At 33.8% G+C, this 17,009-nt stretch overlaps 1 protein-coding gene across 1 annotated transcript; it reads right to left on the bottom strand.

Moving 5' to 3' along the window:
- Positions 1 to 11,425: 11,425 nt before the first annotated feature.
- Positions 11,426 to 12,676, bottom strand: LOC107470432 (uncharacterized). Its single transcript, XM_016089835.1, has 4 exons — positions 12,103 to 12,676; positions 11,821 to 11,988; positions 11,637 to 11,743; positions 11,426 to 11,491 (listed from the first exon to the last, which is right to left on the bottom strand). The coding sequence occupies exons 1-4, from the start codon at positions 12,674 to 12,676 to the stop codon at positions 11,426 to 11,428; spliced, it is 915 nt and encodes a 304-aa protein (XP_015945321.1).
- Between the last annotated feature and the right edge of the window lie 4,333 nt (positions 12,677 to 17,009).

A 17,009-nucleotide genomic window follows, 5' to 3' on the forward strand; every position in this document is an offset into this window, starting at 1 on the left:
TATGTTGCACTTGGTTGTTATGTTTTGAATTTTATCTAGTTAAACTGGATGTTCAATATAGTAAGGTATCGGATGTTCAGTTTAGCTATATTGGTGGATGATTAGTTGTCACCTATTTCAACATCCACAATTATGCCAACTGTACCAAACAGTCTTGATAAATCCTGGATTCTAATATAGAAAAAGATAGATAATTTGTAGGTAACATAACCAATAAATCATTGTAATGTAGAAAAACAAAAGATGTCCTCGAATCAAGTCTTTCTAATTTGACAAAAACAAATCCCTAAGCATCTCAGTAGCAGGTAAACTCAGTATAATGTGGTAGTGCATTTCATTGCAACTAATCCTAAGTAAGGAAGAAGTAGTGCATTTCATTGCAACTAATCCTAAGTAAGCAACTTCTTCCTGCCTTTGCGCATTGCCCCCTTCGGTAATCCCTCCGCACGTTCAATCAATGACCGTGTGCTAGGTGCAGTGTATGGTGAACTAACGTTCTTCTTCTTGTTCCGTGGTGCATTGCGACGAACGGGTTTAACCGTTTCACTCAATAATGAAACAAGCTGATAAACCAATGCATTGTGTGGGCCACAAATTATGTCTAGCATCAACTCCATCCGGTATGAACTGAGTGAATCCTGTGCATAGGTTTATCAGGCAACGAAGTGTTAAGAATCGTTACCGTGTTTTTTTTGTACAGCACGAATAATTAGAATTATGAAAGTGTTTATTTAACAAACCTCGTCCCATTCGTAAAGTTCACAATCTTCTTTCCAACTTTCAATGAACTTAATAACACACATGCCACAGTCAAAGTTACAGGAAAACAATATTACTTTTTCAATTATTGAAAGAAATTTTAAGAAGCCTCAGATTTGGGTTATATTTTCATCTCACTTGTTCGGTTGCTTTGGAACCCTAGCGTAGGAACGAGCTGGGCCGTACGGAGTCCGAACGAATCCAGGTATAGCAATGCTTGTCATATCCTCACACAGCCTCCCCTGAAAACCAAGGAATGAACATAGTGGAACAACATCATATTGAATTAAATAACATAGCTATATTTTGAATAAAAGAAGTACAGTTTCTTACCACATATGCATCGAGTTTATCCCGTGTGTCATCTTCTGGTGCAGAATGTAAACTGTCGAGTATAACTATGCGCTTCGCATTCACCTCAAATGCATATACCCACCAATGGCCCCTCCAACAATAAGGAAATAACCACTACACCAAACAGTACAAATGAGAAAAGGAAATCCCCAGAAAAACTTATTCATATCCAAACAGCATTCAATAACCAAACATGCTCGAATTATTTGACAACCTCATTCCAACAGCATAGTATGCTAAAGTCAATCAACCCAATACATCGAAAAATTGGACACAGTGACCCCCCGTTCCAAATTTAAACATGTAAGTTTTAGATGAATTAGCAAACCCGGGTTAGGGATTGGAAATAAATCGTGGGAAATTAATAAACTAGCCGCATAAACCAATACCGGGTTCAATGAGGATACAAACAGTTCAAAGCAAAACAGCAACTCACCTAATTTCTCTTTGCTGCCACTGTCTTGTCAAAGAACCTATTATCCTCACCAAAGCTTGGACTAAGACCAGCATAAATTGGTGTCACACCGTCATTAAATGAAGCAAGGTTATCATCTCGTGTGACGAATTCCTGCAAATTCACACACATAGTAAGAATCCCGATGAAATCTATTCGAAACTGTAACCAGAAAAATGTAGTTACCAATATTCCAGGACACACGCAATAGAAGTCTCGCTTGATCTAGATGAGTCAGTGTCGTTAAAAGAGTAGCACATCCATTGAATTACCTACACAATTTATTTAGCTAGTAAAAGCTGCACCCTAATATACAGATGGTGAATAAAAACTCATGATTAAGTTAATGTACTTACGCAGCTGTCGACCCAACTGCGGGGTTTCAAGGTCCAGAAGTCCTTCCTTTGTAATACATGTACTCCCGCCCTTCATACTTAGCTAAATTTTGATCTTTGTCCAAGGACGAGCTAACAATCCATGTTCTGATTTGTTCCTCCTTAGTCTCCCCCAATTTTATATTTTTCAGGGTTGGATGAATTGAATGTAATGGGGAAGGGGTAGGAGTCTTCTGAAACTGTGTTAAACCGAGTGAAAAGCTCGGTCTCCCTGGACTCGGTGTATGGTAGTTTGATTTGTTTGGCAGGAGCGTTTGCAAGGGCTGCATAATGATGGCATTTGTTTCGGGCCCCTGTTCAACACTATTGAGTACTTGCTCAAATTCAGGACACTGAACGATCGAGATGTCGAACTCCCTACAAACGAATGCGACATGTAGTTAGCTAAAATTACAAGTTATGCCTAGCTAGACAGGTAATCACATGGCATGGGTATGAATTATAAAGAAGAGAAGCATACAGCAATGTAATTTAGAAACCACTGACCGGTCAAAATCATAGTCACTGAGCTGGACAAGTGCTGTTGTAGGTGTGCGTGGAGATCCATTGTTTTGGTCAGTTTTTGCTTCCTGCGGACTATTATGATTGCCCTTGAAGACGGGATCTGCTTGTTTCACATCATGTGGCGGAGGCTGCCGTTGGAATAACCGTATCCTTCTAGCAAGTGGCACGTCATCATCATCATCAGAATCTGGCACTACCAATGGTGCAGCATTGCTTCCTGCTAAATTTTCTTTTTCAATTGCTTCTCTGCTGCCGCGTCTAGAAAGGCTTTTGCGGACAGGAACCTTTTTCCTCGTGCCTCTCTTGGATTCCTGTGGGGTAATCAATTGTATATCGTCACTTGCATATAAAATACTGAAACTCTTCATCATAGATATTAGTCATTTGAATGCAGAAATAAACAAACACGATAATAACGCAGGTTATCCTGATAAACAACTACATGCAGATCACAGCATGTTGCACACCAGCCAATGAAGATTACGTAGGATGCATGAAAATATTAAGAAGGATGCATGAAGATATTAAACCAAAATTAATTAGAAATCATGAAGTGAACATCCAATTCAATTTATAACATGACCTATCATAAAGAAAGCATATCACCTTATCTGATTCCTTATATCTTGGGTGAGATGTAGTCTTGCATTGGATAGACGGAGATTGGTCAGTGTCCTTGCAAGGCATCTTACACCCTGCTTTCTCGTTAACTGCTTTAGTCGAATACTGTTTCTTATATTTTTTCTCTTTCATTTGATTGTTGACTAGACCACCCTGTGTGTTCAACATGAGACAACAAACAGATGGAAAAAATAATTTTAACTTTAACGCACTAAGGAAACTGAACAAACATATATTCGTTCATCAAAATTAACCATCTCAAGTAATAATATAGTGAACATCAATAACCCTATTACAGTGAACATCCTCAATTACAGTCAACCAAATAGGCAGCCCCATAAAGCAAATGTTTCATACATAAGAAACCATCCAAATAAAGAAATCATAAGTTATCTATCAAGTTCAGATTATAACCTAATTAAGGTATTCTAAATTAACAAAATCAACTCAATTTAACGCTTATTAAAAATAAGACACAGCAACTGTATTCAAACAAGCTTTCAACATAAGAGCATGTAATCATCATTCACGGGCATTGAATTCAGCTCTGCCAAGCGTTCATTTATAACCACCATGTATCAAAACAGACTATGCAGCCACATAAGGATTTTGTAATAGCAGATTCTATGATAAGGATCAAGCATCCTACCACACAGGTAAAGAACCAATTAAATGAGCTCACGAGCTATCAAAAAAAAAGCAAATCACCTTTTTCGCCTTCTTGTAGCTTGGATGAGGTGAAGTCTTCCCTTGGGTTGATGGTGATTGGTCAGTGTCAGTCCGTGTCCTTTTACACCGTCCTCTCTCGTTAACTGATTCACTCGAACTATGCTTGTTCTTTTTTCTCCGGTTCCTTGCATTGTTGATTATGCAGCCCTGTGTGTTCAACATTGTGCAATATAGACATGAAAAAAAATCAAGGTGAACAGCCATTTGCATTATTGATCAACTGGATTATCAAAAAATACATTAATAGAATTTGAACCTGTGAGATAACATAGTCGGCCTTCATATCAAGTTCATTCGTGGTCCATTCAACAATCCAAGGCTCGGGTACTCTACATGCATGCAATGGACCATGCTTTAATCGGTGGAAGTACAAAACCTATAAAGAAATATCTTACATGTTAGGAAATAAACCTAAAGCCGTAGATATGTTTTAAATCTAAATAATTTATTGCCATTACCAACAACACAAACATGCACCCCCCACATGTTTCCCGGTTCTCGTCTTGGAATTTTCTTATTGCTTCTCGCAGCCAATGTAATATGTGATATGGCCAATGAAACCTCCTAGGGTTCGAGACATCCAATATTGGAGGGAGGTGCCACGGAGAAATAGTCTGTTGGCTTGTGGGATTCAGAAACATCTTCAAAACAACCATGATGAAGTACCTTCTAAATGTCATCCTCTGTTGCTCAGTCTCCATTGGACAAGCAAATACAAAGTCCCGCAGTTGGGTTGTGGTTTTCTTCTGAAATTGTCTCTTAATTGCCAAATGTGCTTCATCTGTTTTCTACAGCTCGGGAATTGGCTCTCCTGTGCGAAACAAAATATTTTACCAGTATCACTGCATGTCAACATTGGAATAAGCTTTACCACACAGCAAAAGCTTTACACTTTACATAATTTACACTAACCTCTAGAAGGTATGCCGAATACATTGCCGATAAGTTCTGCAGTAATGTGAATGTCACCGGCGTCTACCCTGAGAGTATCTGTCTCCACGTCATAGGCCCTTGCTAATTGGAGCATGATGCTCTGCTTCACATGCCATTGTGGAACCCGGCGCAGGAAATCAAATCCAATGGCCTCAATCTCAGCTAACTTACCTTGCTCATTATGTCGTTCCAAGTGGGTAAATAAGTTGTTAATGTAGCAAGGTGAGCAACGCGTCTCCACTAGTTTCTGTTGAGCAAAACAAATATGGATCAGCAGAAGGTGGTAATAAAAACCTATATATGTTCATTTAATCTAGTAATCAACGGGATACCTTTTTACCCATCTGGTTTTGTCTTCGGCCGGTTTAGAGATAGGTTTGTCTTTTGCTTGGTCAGCTGTAGTTGCTGTTTTCAACTTGCTGCATTATTGCGATCACTAATTACTTACAGGAAAAGTATTAAAACAAAATCCCCTCACTTCTAACACTCGACTCTCATTCTACCCTCAATTCGAGCAACAATCCAAGATGGTTTCAAAATCAATTCCATGGGCAGTTAATAATAAAAAAAATGGTTAATACTATATAAGAAATACATATATAATTTTTCGTATTGCAGAAAAGAAAACAATTCTGTTTACAATGCAAGCAATGTAATTTAATATGCCAGCATCTAGCAGTGCTATGTCGTGCTGAATTCACACTGTGGAAAAAATTATACCAAAGTGGCCATGTAAGATCACACACGGAGTGTTCATCCAAAGTAAGTAACAAGGTCAGCCACATTAATTTTATCCAATAACCAGGACCAATGAATATGAAAAAAAATAAATAAACAAATAAATAAATAAATAAGATCAACAGCATACAAAATGATCATAGGAATAAGATTAGGTAATATGAAGGAGCAAGTATACACTACACATATACACCACACAATTCTCAAGAGTCAATCACATGATCAAATAATGACTCTCATAAAGTGGTAGTTCTGGTATATAGTGCTTGATCAGACCCCATTTAACCACAATTATCCTCGTCACATAGCACTCACAATTCACAAAACCTTAATAAAAGAAAAGCAAAAACTACAAAACACTAATGAATGATTCTCTATTGCTGGATTCTCTAGATACAAGACTAGTATATGCCACACAATTTTTTGGTTGATTTAGAAACTAGAGAGAAAATGATAAAGTTCAGCGAGATAAAGAACAAAGAGGGCACAATACTCAAAGTGGGTTACAACTAACAAATTGGCAACCAATTCTGGGAAACCTGGAGTAGAAGCTAAAACATAACAATTACAAAACTGCTCTTTGTAACAATAATAATCAATCAATGTGAAAGACAATAGCACTCACTAATCTGCAAGCGAACACAAAATTAAAAATTAGGGAAACACTCCCGATTAAATCAATTAAAACAAAACTATCTAATATATGAAGACCACTACCATCTAATAAGTAGAAACAATTTCTATTATTCATCACAAATGTTTTTCATGCAAAATGCAATTAGATCGACTCACAATTTCTAGCCTTTAATTTTTTATTATACGTGCTTTATTCTTATTGCATTTTCCCAATACTAATACTACTTTTATCAAAGCCACTCTCCAGTACAATTTCACATTTTGAAATTTTAAATTAGCATTCATTGGTATTGTTGTCAAAGTTGATAAAATTGGAATAAACCATTACAGTAATCTCCACTCATTCATATATAAAAATAACTTTAATCATGATCAAAAGATGCTTTTGAAATTCTAGGTACCTAAACCATAAGCCATGGCAGTCCAAGGTAGAAAACATAAAAGTCAGCTATCATTTTAATTTCAAAATCCACAATGATGATGACAGCCTAATCTGTTGGCTTCACATGAGAGAAATAAAACCAATAACAGTAGAGTAGTCTACTTATTGCTAGTGACATCTTTATCACTCGTTTTTGGTTATCATCCATCTGATTAGACTGTTTGCATGTTTAATTAGGAAATTTCAGCTGGAGTACCTATATAAATATAAATTTGTTTGCTTTGTTAGCACATTGACATCAAAATAGATTCCTTATTTTCTATTCATAGTTATTAGTCAGGTCTATGTTGTGGTCATTACTTTTCTTTTTTCTATATCAAAATAGAAGGTAACAAGAAGTTCTTATCCTACAGGTAAGGTGGGATGATGTTGAAGCAGGTAGGCATAAAAGGGTTTCTATTAAAAGGGTTTCTTATCCCTCAATATTTGCAAAACTAACCATCCAAATTCCTATTAAAGTAACCATCCAACAAATATTAACCAATATTCAACGATGGTCAGCCACTATACGTCACGTTACATGCACATGGTCCACACGGAAAAAGACAAAAAATATTCAAAATTAACTCATATATAAACACGATCCTAAACTTTTCCAACCTTTCCTGCGCTAAAATAAAATCATGAAGAACTTCAACAACATAGACTAACTACAAAAATGGCTCCTACTGCTATTCCACCATGGCTAATCACGTATTTCATCAACAAAATCTATCCCTAATCAAACATGCAACCACAATTACTAATCAGAAACTGAACAACCTCACCCACTTACCTTGGATGGTTAGGATTCTTCCGGTCAAGATGTTCGATCGCTTTCCGGTGACACGTTCAGTAGCAGGCGGGTATTTCTTGAAGGTCGGTTGCTTCTTTGCTCAGAGACTATGGGGCCCGGTGGTGGAATACTCGGAAGATGTTTAGTTCGGCGGTGAGATCTCTCACGCCGCTGTTCTGATCGACGGCTTCACGCCCGGCAGCTGGGTTGCAGCGAATGCCGGTTGTTCAGCGACGGCGCCGTGCTGGTTGGGAAAGGAACAGGTCGCTTGGGCTTGCCTGTGACCTTCCTTGCTTGCAGGTTGCGGGGCTCAGTGTTCTAACGCTCTCACGGGTCTCTGCAAGGATTTAGGAGGGTTTGAATATTGGGAGGAGAAACGGTGAACGGGTATTTGGGAAAACAACCAGCGAAACAAAAGGGATTGGGGATTTGGGGAAACAATCAGCGAAACAAAAGGGATTTGGAGATTTGGGGAAAAATTGTAAATAGTAAAAATATGGTAGTGTGTTAAAGTAAACAACCATAATAGGATTAGGATTAATTTTCTGGTTTAATTTTAATTTGGGCCTAATAAAGAGCCCATTGTAGCTATTGTATACATATCTCATTGTTTCCCTAGCGGGATCCTTTTCTAATACATTGCACTGAATTTTATTTCTAAAAAAATTAAATGCAGTTATAGTAATAAATAGAAGACCACTACAAATACTGATAACTCCTTTTAAAATAAGAAGGTAAAGTATAATTTGAAATCTAAGTAAAGTAACAAACTAAATAACTTAATATCAGATGTTAATTTTCAAATTTGTTAAGAAATACCGATCAGAAAAAACTTCAAGTATGAGGACTTTGATCATTGTTCCATATGATTCAATCTTAACCTCTTTACAAACTCCAGTAATGATTTCAATAAAATCTATACACCACAATAAAAAGTGTTTTAGTTACTCTAAATAATTCTATAACAATCAATGATTTTGTATTAACTAATTATATATATATATATAAGGTAGTACACTAGAGAAGAATTATTTACCTATCAGAAAATCATCATTTGTTTTCTTATACAAGATTTCATGTATTGAAGAGAAATTTAGTCCTGAATTACTTATATTAAACAACATAGTAGAAGAAACAGAAGTTTTGAACTGGAATATGAGTCAAAATCAATGCTTTGTCAGTCTTTTTACTCCAGTATCTGGTATCACTGTGAAATTTGAAATGATATAAATATTACCTTCAGAGAGATCGGCAGCAAAATATGGTATTAAATGATCTTTAATAGTTGCTTGAATTTTGCTAAGCTACCTAACAACAACAAAAAATTGCCTTACAATCAAATCTATCGGGTATGCCATTCTTATTTACATTTAACAAAGCAGGATTAAAAGATTGCAAACATTAATAGAAAAATAAATGTCTTATGAATAAAATCACCTTATCATCCATTAACACCATATATAGCAACTTTTGAATACCCTCTGTCTCAGGATCAAAATCATACCATAAATTGATGACCTTAACTCTCAACTTTCAAGACTCTTTTCATGGTGTAACTTTATCACTATATCAACCATGGAACTCATATTCTAATGTGTTGTACAAAGACAATAGAGGAAACAAAAAATGAAAGAGATGCCAAAAAAAATTTAATGAGAGTAACTAAACTTTTATAGAGAAAGAAAAAATAATCATAGAAGCATATTAAGGGATGACAAGTAACAATTCTACCATCTGTAAGAACTTATATATCATGCATTGAGAAGAAAGTGTAAGGCATTATAAGATATGAGACGTCATGTTGAGAAAATGACATAAACCAAGGAAGAACTTGTCTTGCACGTTTCACACATACCACCTTTTTGTCACTTATGCTATGATTAGAATTAGCGAAGCTATGATAGTTACTAAACTTCATTGAAAAAATACAACACCAATATAGAGAGAAAATTTACACACGAAAGGAACGTAAACAACACATATCTAAAAACTGTTATGATTGCAATCTCCACTTTGACTAACTCTTTTTATTGATACACCTAGTTTGAAATGAATAGTAATTGATGACCTCTGAATTGACAGGTGATTATTTACATTAAAAGATTATTCTTCATACCTACCTAGACTGAAATGTACCTCTTTAGTAATTACTATCACTTTTGATATTTTAAAAAATCTCTTACTATAATAGATGAAGAATTTACCAATAGATGGCATTTCATTAATTATTTAAATAAATTGACAACACACAAAAACTTTGAAATAATAAATTTGAAATATGATGGATTTTTTTCTTACTCAAGTAAGAGATACATTGACCCCAACGATTCAAACTGACAAAAGAGATTTCATCAATTTGGGAAAAATATTGAATAACTCACATACATTTTTTTTATTTTGTACTCATCTTTTTCTAATTTAAAACAATTTTCTTATATATAAAATCCTAGTGATAGAATAAATTAATGCGCATAAGTTATAAAATAAATAAAAATAAAACAATCAAAATAACCCAATAATCAGCTATGAAAATAAGACAATTAAAATTTATAACTTAGTTAACTGTAGTATCAGATTTAGAGGAGTTCACGTCACCTTTGTAGCTATCTATGTTCAAAAGATGGAAATGCAAATACTAATCAAAGAGAGAAATTGACCACAACTCCACAATCACATCCTTCCCCTGAAATTTAGTCTAAATTTCAATTACTCCAAAATCTAAAGTGACACGTTGAAGCCGTAAATGTACTAGTTTTTTCAATTCCATAGAACCAGGCAACCATCAATGAACAAAAATTGCTGCAAAAGGAAGATGTGGTGCGATTATGTACATTACATATTACATAAATGAAATTTTTGTTGGGATAGAGAAGAAGGGAGAAACATAAATTTAAAGGCAAGGGTCCAAAGAATGATAAGGAATGAAATTGAAAACCTTCAGATTCTTGCTGCAAACAAGACAACTGCGGGATTATAACGTAGCAACGGCGACATGAGCCATTGACCACAAGCAAAGATGAGGCAACTACCATCGTGAGCGATGTTGGCAACTGTGGAACTGGATGATGTAGAGAAGTGAAAATCTAGGGTGAGGTTAGTCCGGCAGTGACATGAGGGTTCTATGAAATACGGCAGCAACAACAGCTTCCGGTCCACGGAAAGTAGTTCGGCAATGGAGAAGGTGGGGTGGATGGCTGCTCTCTTTTCTCTGATGTAGAGGTGAGAGTGGGTTTAAGGTTTGAGGGTTAGTGGGTTATTGATTTGAAGGAATTTGTTTTTTTAATTATTTATTAATTATTAATATTAATTATTATATATATTAATATTGGTAAGAATTTTTTTATTTAATGTTAAAAAAAGTGCAATGATATTAGGAAATTAATAGTAAAATATAAAAATGATTGTTAAGAAAAACTTTGGTAAAATTAGAATTTTATAAATAAAAAATTATTGAAGAGTATATTAAGAAAAAATAATTTACGAATTAAAAAAATTAAAGATATTTTTGTAAAAAAATACAATTTAGTAAATAGAAGAATAATTTGTTAAAACGTACTTGAAGAAACTAAATCTTATAAAATAGGTTAACATTTAAATTTATCTTTATATTTAATACAATAAAGCAGTATCATTACAAAAAATAACCACCACATAAAATAACATTAATAGAAAAATAAAACAAAAAAAATTATAAAATCTTATCAAAATACTTCTTTAAATTTGACATTCTGAGTTAAAGTAGAATCATCATTTTTCTCGCCAGATACCAAAATTCTTAAACCATCTTTGCTCTTCACTCGAGAAATAGTGACATAGAGTTTACCATAAGAAAATACCGGTCGACGCAAGAACAGTCCAACGTTGGATAGAGTTTGACCTTGGCTCTTATTGATAGTCATTGCAAAACACAAATTTATAGGAAATTGTCTCCGTTGAAATTTGAAAGGCATCCCAACATCACTTGGAATTAAATTCATCCGAGGAATGAAAACTTTATCTCCAATGTGACTCCCTAAGACAATTTCAGCTCCAATCACATTTGTCCCCTAGATCTCTAATAATAAGGCGAGTACCATTGCATAAGATCAATATTTCTCAACAAAATAATAGGCACGCCTTTCTTCACTTTCAATAAGTGTGATTCGGTAACCCTGAACATTTTGTTTGATTCAAAAACTCAGTATTTATACAGTCAACATCAACGTCACAATAAGCATCACTACCACATATAGAATCAGCACTTAGATACTCTTTTTCCATCCCAGGTAGCAACTAAACAATGTGATCGTTGATTACTTCACCAATCTCTACTGTTGGAGTTAATATGGCTCTGTCTTGGAAAAAACCAGTATCATCAAAGTTTCTAACTATGTCAGGATAAATTGCATTTATAATATCATCAACTGGATTATCAGAACGAAGAATTAGAAACTCATTTGGAATTTGACAAAAAGCTTTTTGTTAATTATTGTTCCAATACGCCCTTCTCCAATCTGAAGAATCCAATCGAAAAACCTTTTCAATTCTTCCAGATTTGATTGATTTGTAGCATTTTCTAACCGCATATTTTTTGTCAACATCAACATTTCAAAGTGCTTCCAAAGAATTGAAGAATTGATTGATGCCATAACAATCTCAACACGAGAAGCTTTATGAATAACAGGCAAAACCTATCAGAAATCACCTCCAAGAACAATGATTTTTCCTCCAAAAGGTAGATCTTTGTAAGACACTGAAATCGGAGTCATTATGTCTCAAAAACTTCTGTCTAAAGTTTCAAATTCTAATTTGTTTGTCATTGAAACTTCATCCCAAATAATCAGCTTAGCACGCCGAATTAAATCAGCCTTAGGACTATCTTTCGGAATTCTACAAATAGTATCTTCATTCAATTCAAGTGGGGTACCAAACATAGAATTAGTTGTCTTACCACCAGGTAACAATAATGAAGCAATTCCACTTGAAGCAACTTTAATAACAATTCTTCTTTGAGAACGCAGTTTGGCAGATAAGAGTCTATATAAAAAAGTTTTTTCAGTCCCACCAAACCCATAAATGAAAAATAAACCATGTTCCTTGTTAGTAACACAATGTATAGTCCCATTATAGATTGACTTCTGTTTTTCATTCAACTTTGGAAAATTTGAATCGTGTTCTTGAAGCATAATAGAAATGTCATATTCTAATTCACGCAACACCATAGAATTACTAAATTGTGAGACCAAATCAATATTAGGAAGAGGCATACCAGCAAAATCTCTTAATAATTTTTTATTGGTCTGTAATAATTTCTCTATCTCTATTAGGCAAAATGTTTGTAACTCTTCAACAGCCATTGTTAATTCTGCAATATATAATTTTTTCAGCTAGTAAATTCATCGAGATATCAAAAATTTGTATTGTCTGAAAATTTTCCATATCATGCTATGTATATATTATAAACTTTGTGCATATCATTTTCTATTTAGTTATTATTAAGAGTTTTTCTTAATTCTATAAATAAAAAAGATAAACTAAAGATTAAGTGAATACTTGGAAAATAAAGCTCATTTCGTCTGTAATAAATGATATCATCAGATAAATATTTTCAAGTTTGATTCCAAACTAAAACGGGCTAGAGACAGAACCAAATATTAACAATAAACAAAAAGTTTTCTCAATTGGGCGCCATAAGATAACTCAACCGCTTTATTAATGTCCAAGACAAACTCATTATCATCTATTAAAAAACCCATAGCAGAATATGCCTCTTGGAATGTATCATATAAAATAGAATTGACAATCCTTATACTTTGAAAATTGGTGCATCCTCCTTACACATTAAGAAGCATACGCATATAGAACAGCTCACTAGCTGAAGGATGAACAAAACTCAATCTTCTTGTAGAAAATCTCCTTCTTCTTGGTTTTCACTATCGAGATTGTAAATCATAAACAAATTTACTTGGGAACTCAACATATGTTAGTGTTCTCCTTTCAACATATGTTTGATTAGCCATCATCCAAGCAGTAAACATTGTCATCAAATCTCTATTTCTTAATAAAATAGAGCCAATAGTATCATGATCATCAAACACAACATGCTACTGATTAGGTAAATGAAATGTGAGTCTTTGCACAGGTGGCCATCTATGATGAAGTTCATATGCAAAAATTCTCTACATAAATTCACAAGGTGAAAGATACTAACAATCATAATACTGTTTGATCTCATCAACCATTTCAAAAGAATGAGTTGTCTCAATTGAATGACTAATAGTTGCAGTTACATGATCTGGTCCATTGTTAATGCACTTAAAAAGATACTTTATAACATTTGACTTGCATTGTTGCAAAATTTCAAATTGATATGAGCCTGGTACTTCATCAACAATAATGGATTATATGGAACAACAAATCTATTATCAAGATCAACACCATGACTTTTAACTGTAACACCAATATCTCGATGCTTGTAAATAGGATAACCATCTTCATCAAAACTCGTATGATTAACAGACTACTTCGGATAAAACTTGGAGTATCTTCCATCTTTCATACATGAAGAAATTGGTCTTACCCTACCACAAGGGCCATGAATCATGTATTTACTAATCATACTATACAAATGTGGAAACTTCATAGGATTAGGAAGTTTCGCACAAATTAACTCATCAATAATTTTAATATTCTGCAATCTATTCCTTCCATCAAACTAAAGTAGAATATGTGCATGTGGCAAACCTCTTATTTGAAACTCAATTGTATACATACTTAAAAAGTAAAAAATGTCTAAAGATATAAAAAATTTTATAAGTAAGCATAAATTCAATATAGAATTCGATATACCTACATTAAGAGTACCAAAAAAACACCATTCTTAATATCATTAAGAAGACACTTCATCTTAGTATGGAAGACTCGGCAAGCAATGTCTGGCCGATCAGCAATTGGAACTTGATCACAATTAGTATATCTTTGTAACTTAGGCCAGTTATGATTGCAAGTAAAGGTAAGAAATAGATCTGGATACCCAAAATGCTTACAAATAGCCATAGCATCTTGGAAATTATTAAACATGTAACGTTTACCACCAGTGAAGGAAGAAGGCAAAATCACTCGAATTCCAATTGATGATGCTTCAGTATCACCGCGTCGCATAGCTTCTTCAATACCTTGCAAGACTTCTTCTCTAATTGTGCTCTATTTTTTCCTGATTTCATAAAGCCTTTGTGACTCAATCATAGAGAATGAATCAACAACAAATTTTTGGAACAATCTTCTAGACTTGTGAATAATACTATCCTCATGCTCTCTCATTTGCAAACAAAAACAGATAAATTCCGCATGGATACTCTAGTCCTTCTCTCTGCAACATTTATATCTTGAATATCTCGATAAAGAATACCCAACTGATAACCATCTTCCCCGTAAGGAAAAAGCAGAGGGTATTGCAATGGCCAGTATAAAGCATGTGTCTTATATATTCTTTGAAGTTGGCCAGCTGCAGATTTAACAATGACATCACGACCAGTATGAGAAGAATCAAAATCACCAACAATCAAAGCAGCAACTTTATCACACGAAGGATAATTATAAACTCTTCGATCACGTTCTCTTTGACTAAATAATTTTAAAGAAAACACCTCAGACAGGTGATTCTCATTGAATTTCGTCGCTCTTCTAAATGATTGTGCTATGGGATTGTGTTGATCAATCATTTGGGTCAAATCAATTATCAGCTGTCTATCTATATATGAACTTTGCCTATAATTAAGGGAAAATAGTAGCACAATATTACTAAGTAATTTTACTTAAAATGAAGAAATGTGCATTTTTTATAATTATAATAAACCTTAAAAATAATATTTAAACAATAAGATATGAATATTTTGATTATAATAATTAATATTACATCCATATTAGTATATTACCAACTAAAAATAAAATTGAAAATAAAAGAAACAAATTAAAATTACAAACAATCACAACAAAAGTTTTGTAAGAGTTGACGTTACCCAAATATTCCTTCTCTATGCGTTAACTCATGTTCTGTGTCATATATGTATAATTGAAAAAATTTCGAAACTTGACCAGCTTGAGGTAATAAACTTCCAATTCTATGATAATTTTGGCCACTTATGATGAATTGTGGTGGGCCAGTTCCATCATTCACTAAGTCTATTACTTTACCACCAAGAGAAGTGAAAGTAAACATACTATTATAACACCGAATATTCTTCTAAAACTATAAAGACTTACTGTCATGACCATGAATCAAATTATATAATAAATCTGGAGCATTCTAACGATACGGCAATTGAATTTTTTTTGAAAACAACAAAGTGTAAAAAGAGGTTTATTAACTCTTGACTGTTTTTCAACCCGCTCTAGTAATCAAACCCTTACTGCCACTCTACAGAACCGTACATGAGATTTTCACCTCATACGGCTCCTCGTTCAATTCTTTCCAAGTCATTGGATCCTTTTCTTCGTTCGAGAATCTCCCCCCTTCCTTCTTCCACTCCGTCCCGAAGTGTTTTCCTTCGGAAAGGTAAAAACTAAGACGAAAAAAATCGACCCTTCGAGTATTACAAATTGTATGAAAAAAGATTATAGAAGTAAGGGGCTTTAAAAAAGATATAGAAAGAACGATTGGCTCTTGTAGGATTCCCAAGAAATTCTTCGATTTCTTCCGGAAGCAAATGATTATTCATCTGCTTCTCACGTTCCATGAATAGTCAGCACATTGAAGAATGATGTATCACAATATAGACAAGTATACACAGGGTCACCAATATCGAGGCAACCTACAAAAATGAATAAAAAATTTAAATAATAGACAAATCTTTAAAGATTTAACTAAGTAAAAAATGATATTAAAGGAAGACTTAACCGCTTCTTAATTTTTTTTACTTAAAAAATATACCAGTAAAACAAATTAAAGATTCAGAAATTATTCACTGGATATTCATTTTCTACAAATTGAAAATATAGATATTTGACCATAATAATAATAATAATAATAATAATAATAATAATAATAATAATAATAATAATAATCTAACCAAATTTGAGACACTTATATTGAAAGTATTTAAAATCAATGAATACTATTTTTATCATATTATATTTGGTAAAAAAATGTCACATAAAATTTATTACGACCATAATATTGAAACTACAAAATGAACATTGTAAGAACCAGTATTTTTATGTAAAATCGCTTAAGTAGAGTAGAATAAATTAATTTGCCCAGAATAGGTTTGAAAATAAAAAAAATGTTGTTTTTTTAAATATAAAGAAGAGATTTGGATTCAGTGGAATTTTCTAAGTGGGAAAATATGTTCTTTTGAAAATTTTCGAGTAAAAAATGCGTACCAATAGATTAGCAGTCAGTACCGGCTTAAGTCTGCCCAGTACTGTGTGAGAGAGAATAAAACAGTAGAAAACCTTAGAAGAGTTTTTGAAATATTAAATCAGAAACTTACTCTAAAGGTTTTGACCCAAAGTCGAACCAAACGAACCAAAAATCCTACGCGGTTGGACTGGACCCAAGTTGGGCCTGGGCCCAAGCCCAACACATATACACCCTTTAATGAGCCTTTTTCAGCTCATAACACCGACACACACACAAAAAAGGGCGCTGGTTTTTAGAGAGGAGAGGAAGAAGAAGAATACTATTCACTC

This window comes from Arachis duranensis, chromosome 10, assembly GCF_000817695.3.
Source record: "Arachis duranensis cultivar V14167 chromosome 10, aradu.V14167.gnm2.J7QH, whole genome shotgun sequence".
NCBI lineage: Eukaryota > Viridiplantae > Streptophyta > Magnoliopsida > Fabales > Fabaceae > Arachis > Arachis duranensis.